At 33.9% G+C, this 26343-nt stretch overlaps 2 protein-coding genes and 1 non-coding gene across 4 annotated transcripts; 1 reads left to right on the plus strand and 2 right to left on the minus strand.

Moving 5' to 3' along the window:
• The first annotated feature begins 698 nt into the window (after nucleotides 1–698).
• LOC146168089 (serologically defined colon cancer antigen 8 homolog) lies at nucleotides 699–10861 on the plus strand. Its single transcript, XM_083380680.1, has 14 exons — nucleotides 699–865; nucleotides 930–1120; nucleotides 1195–1240; nucleotides 1327–1449; nucleotides 1517–1632; nucleotides 2360–2504; nucleotides 2576–2722; nucleotides 3392–3569; nucleotides 3726–3799; nucleotides 7971–8099; nucleotides 8169–8301; nucleotides 8363–8537; nucleotides 8651–8852; nucleotides 8921–10861. The coding sequence occupies exons 1-14, from the start codon at nucleotides 746–748 to the stop codon at nucleotides 8939–8941; spliced, it is 1800 nt and encodes a 599-aa protein (XP_083236806.1). The 5' UTR covers nucleotides 699–745; the 3' UTR covers nucleotides 8942–10861.
• LOC146168090 (metastasis-associated protein MTA3-like) lies at nucleotides 8533–26101 on the minus strand. Of its 2 annotated transcripts, none has more exons than XM_083380577.1 (18): nucleotides 25895–26101; nucleotides 23372–23439; nucleotides 21482–21575; nucleotides 15441–15564; nucleotides 15296–15359; nucleotides 14954–15071; nucleotides 14628–14727; nucleotides 13707–13806; nucleotides 13405–13593; nucleotides 13210–13343; nucleotides 11860–11933; nucleotides 11617–11777; nucleotides 11313–11526; nucleotides 10713–10847; nucleotides 10399–10506; nucleotides 10287–10324; nucleotides 10135–10226; nucleotides 8533–9276 (listed from the first exon to the last, which is right to left on the minus strand). In XM_083380577.1, exons 1-18 carry the CDS (start codon nucleotides 25923–25925, stop codon nucleotides 9120–9122), a joined length of 2001 nt encoding a protein of 666 aa, XP_083236703.1. In that variant the 5' UTR covers nucleotides 25926–26101; the 3' UTR covers nucleotides 8533–9119. The 2 variants fall into 2 exon arrangements, with proteins under 2 accessions (XP_083236703.1, XP_083236629.1); XM_083380503.1 differs by having other exon boundaries at nucleotides 10387–10506; nucleotides 25895–26096.
• On the minus strand, nucleotides 13872–13944 carry Trnar-ccu (transfer RNA arginine (anticodon CCU)). Its single transcript has one exon. It is a non-coding gene; the product is annotated as a tRNA-Arg (tRNA).
• Nucleotides 26102–26343: the final 242 nt, after the last annotated feature.

Consider the following 26343-nt stretch of genomic DNA (forward strand, 5'->3'; position numbering starts at 1 on the left):
TTTCATCGTTGTTATGTTGCTCATGAAATCAAAAGTTGCCAAATATAAGAAATCGCTATAGCAAATTTTTAACAACGAACCCACTGGACCGGAACCAGATTTGTTTTCACAACAATTTTTAAAACCTAGGAGGTTTTGTTTGTTCCGCTATTTACGTACCTAACTAAAATAAAGTCGATAATAAGACATCCACTTATAGGAGTGTCGTGTATTTCATTCACTGCCAATACAACATTTGTTCGCTATTTTTCCTGATTAACAATTACAGGATAGGAAAATTTATTAACTAAATGAAAGTAATAAGTAAGGAAATGGCATGTTGTGACTGTATAATTGCAAGACAAAGGAAAAAAACTCCTGTAGTGATGCAATATCGACGAGATTTCTGACTTTTTTTATGGTACAAACAGCGAATATGGGAAACTGAACAATAGAATTTTGGCATTTAAGGGGGAGATGCTGCAAGCGCCCCTTCTAGATCCACTCTGTATTTCGCACATTTAATATTTTTTATTGCTCAATTAACTGATAGTGTGCAAGTTTAATGTTGTGTAAAATACCTTTTTGCAAATTATTTGCATAAACTTAAATTCTTTAATATATGGACCATATTGCAAAAATAAATTTTGGCCCCCTACCTATTGTATGTTTAATGCCCTTTAAAAGCAGTCCTCAGTAATGTGTTTATCAATAGATTTACAATTTAAGTATCTGAAATATTGTTTGCAAATCAATTCTAAATGAAATGTCTTTTTCCCATTTAACAACCATTGAAAAAGATGGATTGCCTAGAAATGTGATTCATCTCATCCATCATCAAACCGAATACATCAAACAACTTGAAACCGAAAATGCTGAAATATCAGTACGTAATTGTTTAAAGAATTCTTCGTTAGTTTTGTATCAAACTGTATGTATTGAAAATTTAGAGAAGTCTGGATCAGTTTAAAGAAAGACTATCTCAAGTTGTTAATGAAAATCAATTGATCCATGATGAGATGCAGGGTAACATTATTGCTGAAACAATCAACCAATGCAGTGGACAAATTATGAACACCACAAAAGACATTTTTTTGTATGAACAGATGTCAAATCGAGAAATTGAAAATCGACACAACAGGTATCACATAGACAAGATGAGAAATTAGGTATATTACTTCATGTCTTATAATGAAGTCTTACTTTTTTGGATAGGACTGAAATAACTGATGAAATGCACTCAAACTGGAAAAATGAACTGGTACAAATGTTGTCTGAAATTCTTAGTTTATTTTTAATTTATTTTTATGTAGTTAAGTATATATTTATATTAGGTTTGTGTTTTAGGAGTCAATAAAAAATCTTTACACAAGTCAAATTAGTGGTTTAAAGGAAAGTATGAAAATGACCGAGAAAATATTAGAAAGTTCTCGTCTGGAGAACAGGTCACTTCAAATTCAATTAAGTCAAGTAAGAATTATAGCTTGATTTTCATTGATTAGTTTCTTCTCAAACAACTTAACATGTTTATTTATAGAAACAACAATCTTCTCATAAAGAAATATATCCAGAAACAAAATTAAATCCGGACATTACGAAAAATGAAGAAAAAGAATGTTCTGGAAAAGCCCCTTTAATTGAAAGATTAACAAGGTTTTATGTTAAATAATAAAATTGTTGACATACTAAATTGTTATTTTAGACTGGTGAGTGCCTATAAAGCTCACTGGTGAGTGTCTATGAAGATGAAGATCTGCCATAACAAGAACTATGTATACACTCTGAATTAGAAAGACAGGTTGAATTATTTGACAATACATTTGGTTTGTCGGAAATTAACAGATGGCATGCAAACATTTTGTAGAATGCTATTTTGTATAGGTAATTTCTGATTGGTAGACAGTAGACACTCTCCCAACTGGCAAATACAACTTATAATTTGATATCAACCCTAGTAATATATCATACCTAATTCATTGATCCAGGGATAAGATTTTGCACTCACCCACCCTCTTGTCAATGTGAGTGCAATTGGAACATTGGTTGTTGTTGTTTATCTATGACAAGTTATGTGAAACTAAAAAGACAGAAAGTTGTAATGTACAAACATGCACTAGTCCAGTTACAATTTGAGACTGACCAGAATAGCAGGTTAAATCATTTGTTTAAAAGCAAATAGGTGGGACAAAATTTAATGACGACATTGTCAAATTTTTGTTGTTGTTATGCCAGACCAGTGCTGACTGGTAGACACTTGCTTGAGTGGTGACTGGCAAGTGCAAATTTTATTCAATATCATTTTTATTTCAATATCAGCTGTTTCATAACAGTCCAGATAACCTTTTTTCTAAAAAATAATACTTTTTTGTTTTGCAAAAAGGGAGAAAAATGAATCTAATTCAACTATTTTAACCCTGCAAAAACAAGTCTTTGAATATCAACAAAATGAAGCTTTATTAAGGTTTGATTTACAAAAATGTTTAGCTTTGCTTGAAGATACAGAACTTGAAAAAAGCAAAGTGATGGTAAGGGTTGCATGCCAGCAATAAACATTTGGTTTATTTATTGTAATTATTATTATACTTTGAAATTATAGGTTGAAAAAGAACAGCTAAAAGAAAACTTAATTACAACACAACAAAAGCTAGATGAGGAAATCAGACAAGGACAACAAATCATTACAAATTTGTCGACTGAACATCGGTTATTCTATTCAGAGGAAATTGCACAAATGCAAACAAAAGTAACTGGTGTTTGTTCAGTTGCCATGTGATTTGGTTATGACTAGGGCCCGCAAAAGTCAATAAAGTTAAATTTTTTTAAGGAGCTCGTCTGTCCACGATTCAAGGAATAAAGTTATTTTCAGCACCTAGGGGACTGTTTCTAAGAAGTTTGTAGGTTAAAATAAAGTTAAAATTTACAATAAAGTCAAAATTTTCAATAAAGTCAAAATTTGTCAAATTATGGCTTTTGACAAAGTTTTTGTGTTTAAATCCATAAAACACCTTGACTTTTCGACAAAATATTACGTTGAGTCTGAAATCGACAAAATATTATATTTGGGTAACTGGCATCAATTCAAGGAAGAACTGTAGCCTCTACAAATAAGCAATTTCGTTAAGTTAAAATAAAGTTAAAAATTGATAAAAATAAAGTTAAAAAAATTTTTTTTAGGTGCGAGATTCTCCAAAATTCTGGAAAAATTGCTAAAGCAATAACAGACATGTCATTTATTGAAGCTATTTTCTTACTTGTTTGTTCACTTTTAGCTTAAAACAGTCCAGTGAAAAGAATGGGTTGTCAAAGCTTCTTTGTTGTACTTACACTTAGTTTTTTTGAGTACCTGTGAAAATTGTTAAGAAGCACTTCTTTAACTCAATGAGTTTAATAATTCCTTTCTATATTGTTATAGATTAGTGAATTGGCAGCAACTTGCTCAAATTATGAGGATAGAATAGAAAAAACAGAGCGTGAAAAGGCGCAATTGATTGTAACAGTACAAGAATCAAGAAATCAGTTGCTACAAAATGAAAAAGACTTGGCAAGATTAAATGCAGAAGTCAAGGGTGAAATTCAATCTGCACTAAAAGGTTGTATAATAGATTGTAAAGCTAAGCCAAGCTTCATTATTATTTGTTTTATAATAACTTTAAGTAGTAGCATAATTAAAGAGTAATAGTTTGTAACTTGTTGCTTCCTTGGATCAAGTTAGCTTTTAGGAAATTTCACATATTCAATTCACTCAGGACACTCAACAGCTGAACAAGAACTTCGAACAGCAAGAAACACACTTGAGGAAATGTTAATGAAGAATAAACAGGTTTATCAAATGATGTAATTTAAAATACTGTATTATGATTGACTGTTTAAAAACAAAATCTATTAGAGTTATTTATGTTACATATGATTCATGTCCAGTGCCAGGTGAGCATTAACTAAAACAAATTTCCAGAATAAATGAATTTGATTATAACCTCAATAAAGTGAAACCGTACAATACTAGTAAATATAAACCCATTAGGTTTTCAAAACACTACTATTGATAATTTGCCTATATTTTACTAAGACCTTCGCATTCGAGAATAGTCTGAAATTCATAATACAGTAGTTTTTGCAAACGAACACTTTATTTACTTTAGAAATTATGTATCCGTTTTCCATTACAACATTCCTAACCATTAGCTATTTTGTGCAATGGGTTAACAGATTTTATTATGTGAAAAATGTAACCGTTAAAAGTGTCAGATCACAGTTATAAACATGTTTATAAAAAGGGGAAAAAATGCAGATGGTAAATTCGGTTAGTTCTCTTGAAGCTACCAGTGTATATTTAGGTGACTCCAAAAAGTCTTGTACACAGACTTACAAGATGAAACAGCGCAATGTATGCATAGGTGGTGTATTCATCGCATACTATTGTGGTTATTGTGAATCTTAACCATATATTTCTAAAAATATTATACGGTCATGTAAGTTTGCTGGAGTGCTATTACCAAGTACATTCTCTAATTGTCTATATTCATTACTGATATGCCAATTTGGGTGTTGCGAGATACTAATTGACTACATATCAAACAGAATAGATTCTATTATAACTGTTAGATTTACTAATAAATAATTATATTGCTATACTTTGTATAGGGCAGGGGTTCCCAACCTTTTTTACACTGTGGCCCCCTTTGAAAATTTTGAGAAATCGATGGCCCCCCTATGTTTTCAACCTTTTGAAAAAATTAAGAAAGGTCATTTGAATTAACAAACTGGTTTATACAGTAACCAGTTGGCTAGTTAGAATAATAAAATGATGTACATACAACACACTATAAACATGAGAGTACTTTAATTACTTATTAGTATTCAGTTAATGTGATGGTTGAGCTTGTTTTGCTTTGACGATGTCTTAATTGCTGGTTCAGTGATGGAGCCAGCCGCATGTCATATTGAATATCCAAGGCACTGCGCTGCTTTGTCTTTATTTGTAACATTATTGAAAACCCACATTCACAACGATGTGTTGACGGAAAAGGCAACAGCAAAGGCATGATAATTTCAATAAGCTTAGGGTACGAATTGCTTAGTTTTGCCCAAAATGTGGTCAAACTATCTTTTTCAAAGCCAAATAGGGTTGCCGTCTCTTCTTGCGGCTTCAAGAGTTCATAACATTTTATGTATTTCTTTTGTTATAGTGGGGTAGACTCGTAGATAATAAACTCAACAAATATCAAAACTCACCCCAAGACGATTGGGAACTTTTCTGAATATCACGCCTTTAGTTAATTACTGTTTACCGCTTCCACACTAGCTAAAGTAAATTCTTACGTTGATGTTAACATTTTTCGTTAAGTTGTCCTTTATACTAGCCTGCTTGTTTATATCGTTTTGGAAGTGATTCGAAATGACTCTGGTTTATGCGTAATTTTACTAAAATTCGTTGATCACGAGTCTCGACATAGTAGAACACCTAATTTGGAACCTTTTTACCCAGACGTAATACAGAGGTCTCAATACACAATACAAAACACAGGACCCGTGTTTTACCAATTACGCTTATTACCTTCGAGTGGTTTAGCTGACTTTGTTCACTAAAAAGTGCCGAAATTAAAGTTGAGCGTTACATCTTTAGTTAAGAAGTTACGCTAAAAAAAAGTGCCGTTAGTTACGCTAAGATAAGTGAGAACTTCACCAAATTTAGTTAAAATGTGGTTCTCGAGTAACTGCTACATTTCATCTATAAAAAAATGTTCACTTTTGGTATGCAAGTATCAGAACTTATTCAAGCCACAATCTCTAGTGCAAGGGTTCTTAAACTATTTTTACCGCGGACCCCAATAGGCAAAACATTTTTTTAAATGACGTCATAAATTGACGTTACCATACAAATAAACTTCATAAATCTGTTAATTTCGGTCTAAAATATGTGAAAGTGAAATTAAGTCGAAATACACTTAGTGCAAAACCGTTTTGTTTTTCAGTAAACTGCTTTCTTTGAAAAAACGATTACTTTTTAAATATACACTAATATTTCAATTAGGCCTTCATGAACCCCCTAAAACGAATTTACGGAACCCCAAGGGGTCCATAGACCACAGTTTAAGAACCCCCGCTCTAGTGAGTTGCACATTATTTTTTAAATTGTGTGCACAGGCAGAGCAGTGTTGTGTTAAAAAAATTAGTAAAGTCAATCGTAAAGGGGAGGGAAAGTTTCAATCAATGAACGACGTGGCAGGATACAAAGTTTGAAAAGTATTGGTCTTAACAATGACCTGAAAGATTTACTACCGACGGGGATCGATATTACGATGACAAGTTGCTCATTTAAAACAAACCGAGGAAAAATAACACAGAAGACCTAGCAAATATTATATATAACTGTGTTTGGCCCACTGGCTTGTCTTCCATTTTACATGCCAATTATATTGTATAAAAATAGGTGATTTTGTAGCAGGACTAATAGTCTTTTACTTTAAATTCATTACTTGAATTATTTCGCCCAAAAAGCGCGGTCTGTCTTTTATGTTTGTTTCGCAAGTGCTATTTTATTTGTTTATTATACAGAAGGCCAACATGCATTATATTTACCAATTTTAGAGGTAGCCTACTTTAGCAACACTCAAACTCCTAATAAACGATTGGTAAATCTTTTTTGGTTAAAATAATATTATTATTTTATTTAAAGGCCTTATATGAAAATTGTTGTTTTTGTACTTAACTTAAAGTGACATATTCCATAATACATTTCCACTGATGAAGTACACTACTGAAGGCTGGCTAATATATGAAAAACCTATGGTCTCAAATTATTGAAATTATTTTCCAAGCGACTAATAATTGTAAAACCGAGTATTTTTTCCTGATGTCAAAAAAAATTCTTCACGTTTTGTTTATTTTGATTAAATTAATTTGAAAGTCAGCGTATCGCACACGGAGTCTCGACACGTGCCTTTTAACATGAACATAGCTGAGTTTTACCGCTAAGCAAATAGAAATTCAAGTTGCTTGTTTAGATTAGAGTAAACAAAACTTGCGCCAATAGAATAGCAAACATATTTTGAATGAAACAACCTAAATTATGCATGTTTTAATAGTCATTTTTAAAATTGAGCAAGATAGCCTATTGTTCGTTAATATACATCTACAGTAGAAAGTCACAAGTTGTTTTATACGCTGCTAAATACCTTTCTCACATGACCGATAGGGGAAAGCGGGGGCAAAACGGACCCCTCACTTTTCTCAAAAACGTGAACTACCAGCTCAACAGTGACTATCATCGAAAAAACAGATTTGATTTTGCACAAACAAGGAGGGGGGATAAAATGTGTTTTGGGGGATGCTAACATAAGGATAGTACAGTAAAATTAATGTATTGAATACCAAGTAAAGGGTTAAGTTACTTTTTTGCTTATTTTGGAACTGGAATAAATATTACTTAATATCTTATTATTTTATGTTTAGATTACTTTTGCTAGACAATGAGAAATTGCAACAAGATCTTCTGTTAAAAAGGTCGATTGATATTTTTACTAAGGAGTGTGTATAGCGTATAATGAGAAATATAAAGCATTTCATGTACGACCTATTTATAAATCATTGTGTGAGGCAACTTGTGAAAATAGCTCTAAAAAATTTAAAGCGCCCTGTAAACAAAAATCCTTGATCCGGTACTTACACGCACCAAAGCAATTAAATAATATTTTATGAGTGGGGTCCGTTTTGCCCTGTTCAATAACGTTCATTTAGTCAGAAGGAATGCTTCTTTTAGGTCTTTTTAGCGCAGGCGTAACCTACAAGGAAACTCCTTTCGTTTGCTACCCTGCCATCAAAATATATTTAAAACTATGAGAATAGGATTTATTTATTAAGGGGTCCGTTTTTCCCCGCCTTCCCCTATATCACGTAATCTAATCAGAACGAGAACACATTCACGGAAATCTTCTCCTTTTGCTTTTATATGGATTATCCCAAATTTGTTCAACGAAAAGTTTAAATTATAGGAACGTCTAAGAAAAGAAACTCTCGTTGTAGAACTGCGAAGGCGAACAGAAAATTCCGAGAAACGTGCTTGCAGCTTGCAAGAATTAAACGTAACCTTATCCGAACAACTCAACGAAAAGTTGTCAGAGGTAGTAGTCGTAAGCCGTTTTAAATGCCACTTACTGCATCACCTATTAATCTCACTTTACTTTTTTAAGCTCAACAAAACGAAACAAAGTATGGAAAAGTTGAACACGACATCTAAAACTAGCTATAATCTGCTTAAATCCTCTTCAGAACAATCGATTGAAGATTCCAAGAAACAAATTGAAATATCCAGCAAGCTGCACGGTAAAATATTAACTGTTGTAATGCTTCTTTTTCATGTCCCTAAACCTACTTTACCTTACAGAACAACGACTTTCGTCTGTTGAAGCCATAAGCACTAAGCAGGCTAATATTATTAAGAAGTTACGCAAAGAATGCAAATTTTTGGATGAAAGGCTACATAAGCTTTCAGAAAAACACAGAGAGAAGATCGGGATTTTAGGTCAAGAGAACGAGAAACTAACACTCCAAACGTACAGGTGCCAGAGTTTATTTATTAAACATTAAACGAAATGAAAACTTTGTAATACTTGCGGCTAGTGACAGCCTCATTGAAAAAACGCCGAAAAAATCATGTTTCCGTGCATCGCAGGTTGACCGAAAAGAATAAGGAACTTTCGGAGCAGTGCATTCAACACGGACTTACACATAGAGTAATGCAAGACCGTCTCAACGAGCTAAATAAACGCGCATACCTTAGTTCCAATAAAGTATTGGATCTTTTAGACAAGCACACGCATTTGACTAAAAGGAAAGATGTATTGAACCAAGAGGTGGAGTTCCTACAAGAGCAGGTTAGTTTTGTAGCAAACTAACATAGCAGCAAATAATTTAAACCGTCTGATCTTTTTGCTTCCCACAGGTTCTATCTGGGAAGGGATAAAATGTTTGTTCATTTCGCTTTCATGGGAAATTCCTCGTCTTCTCTGGTATACGTTAACGTGATGATGTTGCTGTATTATTTACGTTTAATACTGCGTCCAGCACCATCGAGGCAAATTTATAAAAATAGGAGATAATAAATTTGCTTTTATGAATGTGTATTGAGTTCGATGTTGCTATTAATCGTCAATCACTATTGGCTCCGGATTTACGTTTTTCAATGGCCTTTGAAGGGCAGCCAATTTTGGAAAAGTTTTAGGCATCACAATGACATGTTTGGTAGGTCTTCTTGCTGCACCACGTAATGTTGTTGCTTTAAGCTCCTTTCGGTATTCCCTAAAATATATACACATGAAAAAAATATATACTCCGTTACTATGGACACACGCACTTCAGTCCATCTAATATTCTAATAAAATGCTTCTTAAACTTAAGAGGCGCACCCCCTGGGGGCTTGAGGGTTTTATTTTTAATTAATTTACTATTATTTTTTGCTGTAACTGGCATATTATTTTATACCAATTACTTAATCTTAATTCTCCTCTGTGATATAAATTGTGTTTTCCCGTTTAGACTCAGTTGAAGTAACCTGAAATGTAATGCGATACTTACTACACAATTACACACCCTACAGCAGGGGTTCTTAAACTTTTTTCACCGCGGACCCCTAAAATTATTTTTTGCTTCACGTGGACCCCTGTAGGTAAGAAATTATTAAAAATGATCTCATAAATTGACGTCACAATCAAATAGCCTGTCAGAAATATGCTGATGGTTTAAGTAAAAAGGAGTCTAACATTCACTGGTAAAACGTTTCATTTTTAATTAAACTCTTTTTTTAATTTATTTACTTTTTAAACGTACACTAATATTTCAATTTGGCCTTCATGGACCCCCTGAAATTAGTTCACGGACCCCCAAGGGGTCCATGGACCCCAGTTTAACAACCCCTGCCCTACAGTGTTCTAACATTAGTCCTTTTCTATTTGCACTCGCTCCGATCACCAGTTGCACCACCACATTTTTTTGGGCGCGGCCCCAAAAGTTTCCCTCATCTAACGTACACTAAGATATTGTTTCGCATTGTGTTACTTGGAACAAGTGCAGGAATTTGATACTCCAATAAAAAATAGGGGTATAAATTGATTTTAGTATAATTAGTGAATGACTTGACGTATTCTGCATAATTATTACCTAATCTTTTCAGTGCAAACAAATAGCATGTCATCAGAAACGTCAGTAGAATTTATACATCTTTTCTTTCTTTGTGGTCCGTTGGTGATTCTCTTTAAAAAACAAAATAATATGAGAAACAATTAATAAATACGGAGTAAATGTATACTTACGCCTAGTGCTCCTGATATTGGCGGAGTTGATTTAACACCTGTAGAACAACCAGACGTTGAAGCGGTATACTATTTGTTTAAGCAAATAATTAATATTTACCATCGAAGTTACCGTTTTGATGTGGTCGTTTTCCTGTTGGTATATTGGGTTCCAAAATGGGTTTGCTTGTGACCCGCAGAGGGGTGTTGCCGGATTTGCGATTGTTGCACATCATGCCTTCTATAATACGAAAAGAGAATATTATTTTTTAACAACTTTTGCAAGCGAGACAACTTATAACAACAAAACGTTTGCAAACAATTTGCCGACCATTTTCTATAGTGATTTTATAGCGTTACAATGTTAGGATTTAAATCGTAATAACTTAGTCGGAAAGGAAGTTCCTTATCTATCTGTACAAGTAAAACCATACAAAAAAAACTTACTTTTGATTCCGCCAACCCGGTTGCTGATTTTTGGCTGTATAGCGGCGATCCGAATGAGAACCGTTGCTAAGGAGGGCCATACTCTTGGCGAAAACTTGGCAGGAATTGGGGGACTTGATGAAAGCCTGACTTGACCTGAACACAATTAAATACAACAGATGTATGTTTCGAAAATTTAGGTTAATAGGCGGTTTTATAGGTTTCGTACGCAACCAACATAGTCACTATTAGACCGCAAAAATATAACTTAGAATTACTTTATACACGCCACATTTGACAACATTTTCAGCAGCTATAGAGATCGTATAAGCCCTGTACGTTTCCTTTGTAAGAGATATAAAAAAATAATAATACCAATCAAACTATAAAACCAGTTTTGACTATTTTATTGTTGAAATCGCATCTCTTATATATTGACATTTGAATATACTCCAGCATTGAGATCGAATTCAGAATACCATTAAAGGACGTGGTTCCCATTATTTATGTTTATGATGTTGTCCCGTGACCCTGTACAATTGTTGTTCACCCCTGATCTAAATAATTACAATATTTTCATAAAAAAACAAATAGCAAGTTAAATTTCGCTTTTATACTTACATTCCGCTTTTATTGCAGCTATGCTAATGGGTTCAAACGGGCGACGGCTATAATGTCGTATGGCAAGTATATCCCTACACAGTCGTCGAGCAAGTCGTGTCAGCTTTGTAGCATTTAAATAAAAAGCTTGCTTCGTTTTATGCGATGCTCGCGACGCACGGGGGCCAGAAATAGGTGAAACACTTAGTGATGTTGGCGGGCGGTAACGTAACTCCTGCAAATATAAAAAACAATTGTAGTACATTATCTCCCTTTCGAGAATATTTAACATTTTTTAGGACTTTTAATTGTAATATTTTAATACCTTATCGGTTCCTTTGATTTTATGGTTTTGCATTCTTTCAAGTCGACTTGCAGGGGGCATTTTGAGGCCGCCATATTTTTTCCAATATGCCCAACAAACTGAACATAGGCGACATCCCATGTTTGGAGGCCCCCATGTGTACCACTGGAATGATGATGAACCTAAGAGATAAATAATATAAAAAGCCCACATAAAACCTACATGGTAACATTATATGTATTGTATATACATATATATACTTACAAAAACACCCTTCACAAGCCTTTCCGCCTGTATCTCCGTTTAACATTTTGATTTGATTTGGATTTGGTTTGTTGCTAAAAAAAAACAATAGTTGTCATAAGAAATACCGGATTGTAAAAAAGGCTCGTAAAAAAACATTCAGTTAGCACAGGGGCGTATAAAGAAAATCAAAAGGGGGGGTCCCGAAATTTTAACTTAGGGAATTCCCCTATTTTCCGACGGACGTTAATCAATAATAACGTCATAAAAAAGTGATTATAATGACGTCATAAAAAAATAATCATACACAGCCAATTACGTCCAGCAAAAGCCTGCCTTTAAGACGCAAGTCGAACACGTGCGTCGAAACTGCTTAGTGTGCAATCGTTAACTTCAGGCGAAAAACTAAACCAAGACGGTGAAATGTGTGATTGATTGTGGTAGAATCATGTTTAGACTATCAGCAGCGCACTTTTTTAAGTTTCATGCATGGGACTACGCTAAAATACAAGCACGCCTTTCGCCAGCTGCAATACTAAACGAAGATCGTTTTTCCAAGGTGTTATTATGCCTCGATAAGCGCAAAATCTGCACCAAGCAGTGTGCCAAGTCAGTTAAAATACGGAATGCGGTTGAGAGAAAATAAATTGTGTCTAAAGCACACTAAACACGTGGTCTTAGGATATGGTTATAGATAATAATTTTGCGTTAACACACTACATTAAAAGGGCGACTTTGAACATCCACAGTTAACCACCTCTTCTGCTTCAGTTACAAAAAATCCGTTGTTACAAAAAAGGCAGAAGGCTTGATTTGCCGTTGTCATTTGTCGAATACACCCTAACAAATAAGCCAACCTGAACGAATAACGAAAGGCGAATTGGAAAAAAATATCCTGCGTTTACGGTCGATCAAACGAGACAAAATCGGCGTTTTGCGTTTGATTTTGCTTTAGCATTAGAATTAGACGCGTGACCCAATTACATTAAAAACATTGCCGCTTCGGACAATGAGTTAAACCCTGACAAAAACGATAATACCACTAACGAAAGTGGGGTAGGAACCCCCAAACCCATTTTTATCTCCGTTTTTTTAGTTAACCGATTCAAGGGTACCGAGAGGTAATCTGATTTATGCTCTATTGGTCTGCCTCTTGATACAACTCTTTGTGTACGATTAGACATTAGAATAATAAATCAAATGATATTTTAGTTGATTGTATTGTCCCTGTTTCGCTTATAGTGGCATTGCAGTAAACAACTTAACGAAAATTCTAGCAGCTTTTAGTACTGAGTAACTACTGTATGTGTTGTGATGTCTACGATGTAATAGTTTTGTAATTTGATGTTAGATACATATTAAATTACTTACTAGTTAGGTATGTAAACTTGTTTTAACTTGTTTTCCGCTTCAGCAGCCTTCAGCCGTTTTTGTTGAACGTAACGATCTGACGTTTTCCACATATAGTAATATTCAACGATGCTTGCTAATGATTTCCAAGGAAGCTAAAAAGAAGACAACTTTTGTAAATTTTCCCTCTGTTTAATTTACTAAAATTTGCCATACAAAATCTTGCTGAATATCTGAAAAATCCTTTCCGTATTTCTCAAGAGCTTCTTCAAACAAGTTGGCCTCAGAAGGCGACCAGTCCTCCATTTCGTCTTTGCACAAATGCGGCCCCCCTTTTGGGATCAAGTCGCCAATCGCTTGTGCTACATCGTACTTATTATCATGTAAGCAGTCCATTGCGTGAAACTAAAACAAGAAGTTAAAACTTACACATAACACAAATATGTAAACCATTTTAAAAAGTGTTATTCGGCACATCTCCAAAAAACTGACGAAAGGCAGATAACTAGAAAACTTACTAATGTTATATCTCGAGACGCTGCAGCAGCGGTCAAGTGTAAAGCTGGTTGCCTTACTGAGCTGTTACCGTCTAATGCTCTCGCAAATGTTCCAACTGATCTAAAAGAAAAGTCCAAAACTATTAATTCGCGCAATATACAAATAAAAACGATGATAAAAGGAAACACCCCGGATGGGACTCGAACCCACAATCCCTGGCTTAGGAGGCCAATGCCTTATCCATTAGGCCACCGGGGCGCACGTATGTGGTGAGCCATAAACGGCTATTGATTGCTCGAACCGTATACGGATCGCGCTTGGCAAAACAAATGAGGTGTTTTAAGATGATTTGCCGTAGTTGTCAGTCAAACAACATTATAACAGTGGAAAGATAGTCTAATTGTCGACTATAACGAAGCTTGCACGGAACGAGAAGCGGTTAGCGAAATTCTTAACACTTTAAACATGGGAGAAAAACTCCTATTGAGTCACGTGCTTGTTGGTATCAAATGCTTCTCAAACGGCACAAGCAAGTGCGCACAAAAACAGTAGGCACGCGCACACACACTCGCACAGACGCGCTTGCGAGTTTTGTTGAAATCAAAGCAAGACTCACGGCGGAAGAATACCAATTCAAGGAGTTGTTACGCTGCCAATTTAACACGGAGTGTCACCGATCCGATTCGAAGGAAATGTGTAGTTGACACAATTAAATAAAAAAACACCACACTTGCAAGGAAACATAAACGCCTATAATATTTTGCAAATAAACCACTTTTAAACTCAGATATAACTACACTAGTTGTGCTAACAATATTTAACATTGCTTGTATTAACAAAACGTCCAATCACACGAGGAAGAACTATGTCTGCTATTTATGTTCAACTCAGCAACCCTTCCAAACATACCAAAATATTTTATATATATATTTAAAGGGTACCTGGATAAAATTAAAAATTGATCAATTTGTTGGTCAGTTAAGGAGTTATTGGGATCCCAAACCAATTCTTCCAACTCACTTTCAGGTTTACATTCTGGAACTAAACATAAACATTTTGTTCATTTGTATGTATGTAAGCATGTATGTAAACATAAACATATTTATATGTATGTAAACATACAAAATGTTTCGGTAATTAACCATTTTATCAAACAATAAATATGTTTATCGAGGCACATTTGTTTTGTTGCACACTTGATACAATAAAATCGTTTAAAAAAAATTACCACAAACTATATGTATATATATATATAAAGTGTATTTACCATCAGGTTTTTGACCAGGCACTTCAGCTTGATACTTAGAACCTACTCTTATTTCTCCTTTATCCGCTAACAAAGTCTTTTGAGCTGGATCATACACCAAGGAATAGAAAAACGTATCCTGCAGCAACAACATAAACAGTTTAAAGAATTTAATTTTAGGTTGCAGCCATAAAATAATTTTTAAATATTATGCTACAGAACAACTATGTTATACAAATGAAAAAGCGTCCAATGTCTACAAAATCATGCCTGTTTGAGAAAAAAAACGTTTCTTGGTTATTAAAATATGGTAGACAGTCTATAATAATTTGAAATATAATAGCCAAGCCCCTACGAGTATACCTGTTTTGTTAAGTAACATTTAAGATCTTCTGTTTCATTGAGAAGTGTAACACTGCATTTCCCCCTTTACACAAAAGAGAATAATATGACATTAAATTTGTACTGTAGATAAATCAGTTTTAAACAATAAACTTTCAGTATTTACCGTATATGAGTTGCAGGCAATGTATCCAATTGCCGTGATAAGTATAGTTCTTTGTGATTGAGCTGATGCCTGTCTGTTTCTGTTAAGTCTGTACAAGATTCATCCATATCTTCTTCCATGTCCCCTAATGTTGATAAACAAAACTTTTATATAATAAGATGATTACCACAATCTTGATATAAGGTAAGCACAATTGTGTAACATTCCAATATATTTTGGTAATTTTATGTGAGAAATAATCCTAATACATTATACCCAAAGTACAATGGCTTAATATTTTAGGAGTTAGAATTGCATCAATATGAAAAAAAAATAGAGACCTAAATTATAAATTAAAATAATATTCTGTTGTATTGTAAAACTTCACAGAGCTAGCATTGTCCAGGCTTTAAACAACATTTACAGTGCTGTTTAGAGTAGAATACCCAGGTCTAAATGCCGAGTTTAGGTTGCTCAGCTCACATAAAACATTGACAAATCGTCCTATAAAATACTGTTTTGTTTTTATGTGTTCTATTTCGAACATATTTTCCACATAAAATCCGACAGCTTAAGTTATACAGCACATCATGATTAACCAGCCCTTTTCGCCAAGTTTAATGATATATACACCAGGTAATGATATCTCTTATTACAACTGTGATATGTCAATTTTTTAGCCTCCATTCAAGCATTATAAAACCAATCACTTCTTACATTGTAATGCTTTTAAATGGTATGGACCCTTGCTATGATTTCTGTGAACGAGTCTTTGAGGTGCCACCTGAAACAAGGCAGTTTCCTAAATCAAATAGTGCAAACCATTTGGCAACTACAACACATCCAGACCTCCTTTGTGATATTCTGCATCATCATGCATTCAAATCACTTATGCCCAAACCATTCTACTGGAGTGCAACAGCATAACAAACACTAGTGTTTACTGCGCCAACAGCAACAGATTGTTCGTCCGACAAATATTTTTTTAGATGTTCCACTAATGACCTATTAAAGTAATCTTCTGCACAGCAATAAACTTGCCATTAGAGAAAAATACATGTATGCCATACCACATTGGAACATGACTTACAAAACGAGGCAAAAAAACAAGATACTAACAAGACATCACTAAAGACTTTCTCCAACGTTTCAGCTACCTAAGCAGGATGCCTTCATCAGGGAATGCAACAACACTACGCTTAACACCATTAAAGTAAAACAACACAAATAAGGGTGACAATACAAATGCGATAACCACCGAATAGACTTCAAAGCAAATTAGTTAAAAGATAACCACTGAGTTGTGTATCATTGCTCTGCTTTTTTATAAGCTTTGCCTAATGTTCATTTTATTAACCTGAATGTGTATCGCCCATAATTCCAAAAAGATGGGGACAATGGTACCCTGAAATTTGACCTAGTTACACGCGATAAGTGTGCAAATTTTACTTCCGAAAATATATAATAAAAATCTGCCACGGAGTTGCACAGTTTTGGTTCCAAATAATGTGCGATCGTTACACTGTGTGGAAACATTTGTTCACACCCGCAATTATAGAAACCGACGTATTTCTACTATGCAAGTGCAATTTTTTTCCGGCTTTGCGTATTTCTTATTTATGTATCTGGTAGGTAGCATTTTGACGAAACTTTTCACCCTAAAGGCGCCAGCCGCCATACATACCGAGAAACTACAAACAATCAAAGTTTATTCTATTTTGTGTATCTTAATCAATTTAACCATGTTTAAAAAAACTTTGTCAGTTAAATTGATTACGGGACATGCGCCAAGACATTTTAGGTTTGGCTTTGACAAGCTTACACAAAAATTTGTCAAACCCTGATATAGGTCAAGCTTATAGACTGAAGAATTCTGCATTTAGGTTTAAACCTCTTCTGGTAAAATATGCATCAATCCATCAACTGAGCCGGAAATAGACATAACTTTTTTCTAACTTTGATATGCTGTTTAACACACTGCTTCATGTGATGTAACAATTCCTAAATCTTAAAAAAATGGTTTTTCGTTTGGTTGCACAATATAATAAGAAAATTTTAATTCAGAAGCTTTTAATCGAAAAAAACATAAAACAAGTTTGTTGTTCAGTACTTCAAAGATATTGCAATGATCAGGCCTATGTAATAAAACTTCTAGCAAATCAAAAAAACACTTCCAGGTCTTCAGGTAAGCTACGACTTTGTCAGTAAATATAACTTAAACGCCATTATAATTGAGTATGTGAATAGGGATGTTCAAAGTAAAATCCCAAGGTATTCTAGAATAATAGGTTTTCAAATCTAAAATAATGAATTCAAAATATTGAATCCTAGCATATTTTTAATTAATTATTTACCTTCTAATTGTTTGGTGGAATATACATAATATAAACAGCAACTAATGATTTACATTTTTAACCACTGCAATTTGAAGCAGTTGTTTAAAATGTGATGCATAAATACATGAAATACAAAACAAAAACATGATATAAAAAAACAGGTTGTTACCCGAACTTAATTTTTTGCCACTATAGTAAGTGGAAATTCAACACAATAAATTTGTTACAAATTCAGTTTGTTTTATAAGGTAATGTTGTGTTTTAGTTTTACTTTACTACAAACATGATATGTTGATTAAGCAATCATGCTGCAAACAATACAAAGTTACTTCTCCCAGAAAAGCGTTACCATTACTTAACAAACACGTTGTGTGTTACCTCGCTGAATATATTGGCCTCAAGTAAAGTATTGAGTTAAACCGTAGCCCATTTTGTCTTAGAAGGCCAGCATGTTATATGATGGAATGTTACTAGTCGCGCACCTCATAAGACTTGATTGCACTTAATTATTAGGAGAACATTATCAATTATTTCACAAAGTAATTGGTCGCTTGAACAAACGTCGACATTGCACTATACAATTTTTTTTTCCGAACTTGCCACTCGCGTATGTATAATTTGGCACAACCTTAACTGGTAAAACATTAAATTATATCGGTTCCAATTACCTGATGATAACACCAAAATTGGATACGAACCCAGTTTGGATTTAAATCCGATTTTCTACTTTGACCATTCCTAATTGTAAATAAATAACTGTGTATGAAACAAAAAATTAATCAATACCAGGGGTCGGCAACCTACAGCCTGTTTCTACAAAACTGGACACAATGGTCCATTTTACCTATATGAAAATGTACAAAATTTTCCAGTTCAGGAGATATCTAATTTGAGGAAGTCTTCTCAGACCAAAGGGACATGCGCATGGAATCTAACTGGAAATTTTTCATAGCATGTAACTCTCTAAGATATAAAAGTTTCTCCAACTTAATCGATATAACTTTTTCGCTGATGTATTACATCTTTTATGATAAACATTAACAAAAAAAGTATCAGAAATATGTTCATATATTCTATTTTGTGTGTGCCCAATACGTCATCATTAGGGATGTTCAAAGTGGAATATCAAATCGAATTCTATCATTTATTTCGGGTAATTGGAACCGGTATATTTTAATGTTTTACTGCCGATGGTTGCGCCTAATTGTACATACGCAAGTGGCAAGTTTCGATAAAGGCCTGTCGCTGCAGTGACACATTGATAGTGCTTGCTTTAAATGCAGCCTTGTAGTGCAGTGTCAGCGTTTTTTTTCGGGCGACCAAATATGCATCTCGCGATAACCTTCGTCTAATAAACACTTCATTAAGTGTCAATCAAGCGTTATTGAATGAGCGACTAAAGTGTAATGCCAGGTGCGTAGTTCGCAATTTCCCTAAATGCGTCAAGTTGCAAAAGTAATATTACATTGCAAAACATGCTGGCCGTCAACAAAATGCGCTGTAGGGTTACTTAAGGTCAACTTTAGGCCAATATTCAGCGAGGTTATGCAGTTATGCACAGTGTAATTGTCAAGTATTTGTTATGTCAATAGTTACTTTGTATTCTTTGCAGTACATTATTTGACTGCATAACAGATGATGTTAGTCAAAAAAGAAGCACTAAGACCAGGGGTGTCCAACAAGCGGCACGTATGCCAAATGTGGCACGCCACGTAATAAAAAATGGCATGCAAGCCCCCCCAAAATACTTTATTTGCTATTTGGCCAATTGTCAAGAAATACTAAATTTGTTATACAGCCAATTACCATTGTTTTTTTCACATTATATAACAATTGCGGGAATTACAACAACTAACAATTGTAGTGGATGTAAGCCTTCACATAATTATATAGCTTGGTGTAAACTGTAAAGAAACAAGTAGCAAAGTCAGCTCACCGACGGAGATGCAATAACGCGCACTGCTACTACACAGCTAAAGGTAATGTAGTGGTCGGCAATCTGTTTAATAGTTTAGTGTTATCGTGTAGTTGTGGGCCGCATGATAGCCATACATTCATTGCACTTTGTTTCCAAAGTACATGTGGCTTAGAATGTTCATATTGTCTCAGCGTGGTTCAGACCCACGTGCCAAATGTGGTCCTGAGCAGCCTACATGTCAAACTATATATTTTGCCAACTTGAACTATATGTATACGCCAAATTTTCGCGCTTCACGCGTATATTCTTTGTTTTATACTATGTTTTACATCATGGTATGGCAGTGTTATGGCCATCCAGGCGCTGTGTAATACTTCACCTTAAAAATAGTACTTTGGGCCGTGGCAAAAAGGTTTGCCGACCACTGCCCTAATGGTTTGCTGGATTAAATAAGGAAATGCTTTCATGTGCTTATAAACCTTTAAATGTTAGAAAAAAAAAATAGTTACTAAACTTTGGCATGGGAAGAAGTTTTAAGATAAAAATTGGCATGCCGGCATGTTTGAGTTGGAGTGTTGCATTGTACTTACTATAATATTGACATTTGGCATAATATAAAGTTTTTAACAACCTGGACATGTATTACAAGTTTACACAACTGCTTCAAGTAGGGTATATTAAGACTAATCCCTTCCCAAAGAAAATCGAGGTTAAATAATTTAATAAAAATATACTAGGATTCGCTATTCTGGATGCGTTATTCTAGATTCGAAACCTATTCTAGAATACCTTGGGATTCTACTTTGAACATCCCTAGTCATCATGTCTCCTTGTAAATTTGTAAATTATAAGGTTTGCCAATTTAAACCAAACAAATGCATTTTTTGAACTTTGAATGTTGCTACTTGTTTTAGTATAATTAGACTCGTTCTCAATAGGGTAAAACATTTCGGTCTCTCCCTGATAACAGTTATTATATTAAAATGCTTAACATGTTTTAATAAAAAAAATGTTGGTGGAAATTTAATAGAGCCAGCCAAGAACTTGCTGAATTGGATTTTTTACTTCACGCAGGTAATTACGCTTGGAAGTTTTTTATATTCATTGAAGTATGTAACCAAAAAGCAATTTTTAAAGAAACAAAATCAATTCTTCGTCTTGTGAGATTAAATTACTATTTTACACAGTTTTTTATACAATCCAACAAAGTTTGTAACCAAAAAGCAATTGCGGAACCACTCACAACTTAAACCTTAAAGCAAATACGTTATCCCGGTACCATATTGCGTCCGACGTACTAAAATTGGTTATATTAAAACCGCGCATTCAACGCGAAATTTTGCGAACTGTATGCCGCGGTTACGTTAAGAGTTTTACGATACATCGAACGCGTCTCGTGGAGAAGAGAGCCCACTTTTTCGGAGATTTACTCCTTAACTTGAGCGCTCGGTGTAACACCGCCATTCCTTTTGTTAGGCCAAGATGACGTGGTCTGTCTGCCATGCCAGTCCTGGCAGACAAACTTTCTCATTTATATATATATAGATGTACAAAGCCTGCGGGTAATAAATTTTGTTTTTAATTTAATTTTTGCATATTTGTGCCAGACTGTACTAACACATATTTTCAAAGGTGGGTAAACATCTGTAATAATTAATAAACAAGCGTATGGAACATGCAGGACGTTACCAAATCAATAGAATGGTAATGCCAAATACACAGTTAACATTTTTTGTCAACATTTCTACAACTCTGATTTCCTATAAATTAGATATTTTTGTCAGTTGGACACATAAACTGAAACATACTTGCGTGTTTGTCTGCAAGTAGTAGTAAACTGTTTGAGATGTCACGGCGACGAAAAAAGCAAATAACTTTGGCTTCAACATTTCCACTTGATGTCTAAAAAATAATGCAATTTATTATAGAAAATGCTATGTTTAACTGCTTGGCAGTAATTCACACCACATACTACTTTTGAACTATATGTATTATGTATAGCTGAAATATAAAAACATATGTGTATCAAAATATTTAAAAACTTGGGTATATGGCTCTTTATGAACCTATTTTTAAGTTTTGATAAATCTTCTAAAAATCCTGCAATGCTTGGTTGTGACCTACTGGACTAAATTTGTATGCAATGAAGTTTGTTAAACCTGCTAAGACCAATTATTCCATAAATCACTTCTAATAAATGCTTTGTGCAACAATAAACAAACTATTTAACCCTATACATTTAATATGTTTGTAAACAATTGCCTGGCATACAAAAACTAATTAAACACATCACAATAGAAAGGTGGGTTCAATTGGTACAAAAAAATTAGTACAAAATTCGCAGTAGGCATTCTTGACATTTTGGCAAGTGTAATTTTGTCTAGGTGAGTGACTATTGGTTGGTAGACACTCACCCGGACTAGTCAATGAAATTTTAATTCATTATTAATTCTAAAGTGAATAAATATTTGGGGGCCTAACATTTAGCGGACTTCATGAATATATAAATATATGGCAAATCGCAAAGCTTTCAGGCTATGTGAAAAAAATAACCAACCTAAGAATAAATATTTAGTAGTCTCCTAAGATATTTTTCATGAGTAGTTGTGTGTTCTCTTTAATTCTTTAATTAATAACCATTCAATTGTCACTAATTTTGTTTCTAACTACAGTCAGAAAACCTGAAACAACCTCAATATCTAGTTTAAATGTTACATAATTAGGGTAGACATTGAAATATAATTTCTACGGTCGGACAAAAAACAAAAGGCAAAAAGTCTGCAAATTTTCCTTTTATATAATGGTTTTTAATTTAATTTAACCTGTCTATCTATGTCATTGCATTTACATAGTCTCATATAGCGTGCCTCGGTTGTTCATCAAACTTTTGAAAGCCTATGGATTTTCATCATATAAGATTTTGCATTTAATTGGTTAAAATTAACAAACGTTTCTCAAAAAAACAATCACACAGATTTCACCGTCTTGGTTTAGTTTTTTAGCCTGAAGGTAACGATTGCACACTAAGCGGTTTGACATATGTTTGCGCTTCGTGTCTTAAAGGTTCGCTTTTGCTGGAAGGTAATTGGCGGTATCTAATTATTTTTTTTAAATGTCATTACAATCACTTCACTATTTTATAATGTCATTCCGACACTATTTTATGTCAACAAGAGTAAATGGGTAGTTGTAAAAAAAATTGAGTTTACTTGGTTGAATTGGCTAAACTGTAATTAAGGAGGCATTTCGCATTTGCAAACAACAAATTGCTTGTGTTCGATATATTGATTTTTTTATCGTTTCTTTTTTATTAGCAAGCTAGATTCCCACTAGAAATTTGTTGTTTTATTGAACGTTGCTTTATTTATGTGATTGATAAGCATTTAGCATGGTTGGGATAAAAATTCCCTAGGAATTTTGAAAGTTTTTTGCCTGCAATAACAAATACTAGCATAAATTTCAAAAACAAAAGACAAACCCAAATTATAAAAAAACACTCCATGAACTACATTGTCTGTTAAGTTATGTTGATACAAGAGATAAATGACGTATCGGTTTATCGCGAACCGATATATAATTGCATCGGTAAATTTGGGTTGATATTTTTCAAATAGTTAAGTATCAGTTATTGGTTGGCCAAAGCATATAAATTCACTATTGGGTACAAAAGTGATATTAGTTGATATCTTATACATTACCTTGTTTAACTCTTCAATTCGACGAATGAGATACGGATTACTTGAAGAATTTTCAAAATAAACATAATCTGAAACAGAGACAAGTACATGAGTTAGTTAGTGTCAGTTCTATACACAGATTAATACTGGCATAAAAAAATACAAAAGAACACTACAACATATTTTGTTAAATAAACACATTGACTTAGATATTACCAGATTTTTTTTTTATGTTTTCCTTAAGACTGATAAAGTGTTGACATATTAAAATTGCATACTTATACTTCATACATATGCAGAAAATTATGTGAAACAAAGTTCATGGGGTAGTCTTTTTTATTGTGGTTCATTGCACAGCTATATTTAATGTTTATAAATGTCAAGTTGATTTTTTACTACATATCGCAAATAAAACAAGTGGTGAACTCCCTGTTCTCTTTTTTTTTGGTTGTTCTAAGTACCGGCACAACATTTAATATTCAGGATATAAACCTAAGCGAATACCAATTTAAGTAAATACATAATAATATAAAAAATAATATACTTGGATTAGGCACAGCAGAAAGTGGAATCATTTGTTTGTCTAGCAATAAAAATAAAACAGTTTGGAATTCCAAAAATCAAATGCCACCTCTTCAAATTAATTTTAGGGAACGCAACAAAAATCAACTTATATCCCTCTTTTAATATATATGAAAAGTTGTGGTAAATTACCACAAAGCAACCAATCCCCTCTTCTTGTGTTTTATTTTTAACATGACATATTTCTATCCAAAGAAGTTTTCCAACTATAGCATTAAGGATAAGGATTAGTAGGAAAATGGTTTAAATAGAGAACAAAGTTTAATTTCTTTCTAAAAGAGTACTGACAGACATTAGCACATAAAAAAAATATATATACCACTGTGGAAACATAAATATTAAGGTATTATAGAAATTAGATAACTAGGGATGTTCAAAGTAGAATACCGAATCCTTGGATTCGAATCCAATTCTGCCGTTTATTTCGGGTAATTGGAACCGATATAATTTAATGTTTTACCGCCGATTGTCGCGCCTAATTGCACAAACGCGTGTGGTTAGTTGGCCTCTCGCTGCGGCGACCAATTTATAGTGCTTGCTTTAAATGTAACCTGGTAGTGCAGTGTCAGCGTTTTTTCGGGCGACCAATTTGCCGCGTCCACAAAATGCGCTATAGGGTTACTTTAGGCCAATATTCAGCGAGCTTATGCAGTTATGCGCAGTTTAATTGTTAAAAATTCGTTAAGTCAATAGTAACTTTGTATTCTTTGCAGTGCATTATTTGACTGCATAACAAATCACGTTAGTAAAAAATAAGCCCCAAGACCCAACAATGAACAGGACCGAATTGCTTAAGACTTCTGTGTGCAGTGTTGCATTGTACTCACTATTGGCAAAAATATAAGTTTAGGCAACAACCTGGAAAGTTGACATATTACAGTTTACACAACTGCTTCAAATGACAGAACTTTGTGAAGAATGTTGAACATATGGGAGATTTTTTTTATTATAATGTACACATGTTAGAAAATTGTTTGGGAGATTTATTGCTGTGATTGTGGGCCCTGTAGGGTAGATTAAGATTAATCCCTACCCCAAACAAAATCGAGGTTAAATAATTTAATAAAAATATACTAGGATTCACTATTCTGGATTCGTTATTCTAGATTCGAAACCTATTATTCTAGAATACCTTGGGATTCTACTTTGAGCATCCCTATAGATAACCCATGATGACAATAACCTAAAATGTTAGAAGTGGCTACTTGCCTTACTTGCTTGGATACAAAAGCACTCATTAATGATTTAATTTAAAGATTGACAAAGTTTAGGGTTGGCGTTTGAGATGGAAATTTTTTTATGGTTTACTCCCTAATCGGTTTACTATTTTTTCCACTCAATTGAGTACTGTACATCCATTAGTGATTATGAATACATCCATTAAAACTAGTTTGGGCGCTGGTCTAGATTCCTACCACAGAGTTCAAACAATTATTAAATCAACGCACAATATTTGGGTTAGGGTTTTAGTGTTTGAGTGTGTCAAGTGTTATTATATTTATTATTTAAAAATTAATTCTTGACCCACCCAAACCAAAGTAGTGCCCTAGTTTGTTGGAAGGGTAAATAAAAACCAAAAACGTGAATTATTTAAAAAAGTAAAATATTAGTGGTTAGGCCTACATCTTCTAACTTGATATGCAATTCTTAGTTTGGTATACGTGTGTAAGTTTTAATGAAAGACATACAATACAATTATTTCAACTAAAAAAAAATTAAAAAGTGTTATAAAACTAATTTATTTGAATTAAATAAAGATTTGGCGCTGGTCTAGAATCCTACCACAACGTTGAAATGATTATTAAGCAATGCATAATATGTGGGTTAGGGTGTGGGTAGGTCAAGTAATATTGTTTAACACTATTACTGGACTCACCCAAACCCAAACCGGCACCCTAACCCAAATAATGTTCGTTGTGGTAGGATTCTAGACGAGCGCCAAAGATTTTTCAATTGACTTACCTCCAATACGGTACATGTTGTTCGACGCCATGATGATAAACAAACTTTAACTACACTTACGTTCCAAACAACAATATAAGGCGACTATAAAATTACATCCATGCGACGTTAGATGCAGCATGTACCGCCGCAAAAATAGCCAGCCTGTCTCGTCTTGCCAGCCTCCTTCGCCAAAGAAAAAATATTTATGACGTAACTAGATATGCATGTGTTTTAGTTTTATGTGAATCTTATATTAGTCTACAACGATAATAAAATTGCGTTAAATAGTGCAATTTCGTCATTTAAACAATTTACTCACTCCAAGTGGATAAATCGATACACAGACAGTCGTACGCGCCTCGGTGAAAACACAGGCAACGAAAAAGCCATAAATCTTATTATAGTATCATTAGGTTTCATGATAAAGCGAATCTCGTTGCTTTAAGTATCAAATAGGAACGATAAAC

The sequence above is a fragment of the Ascidiella aspersa genome, chromosome 1, assembly GCF_963924565.1.
Source record: "Ascidiella aspersa chromosome 1, kaAscAspe10.2, whole genome shotgun sequence".
In the NCBI taxonomy this organism is placed as follows: domain Eukaryota; kingdom Metazoa; phylum Chordata; class Ascidiacea; order Phlebobranchia; family Ascidiidae; genus Ascidiella; species Ascidiella aspersa.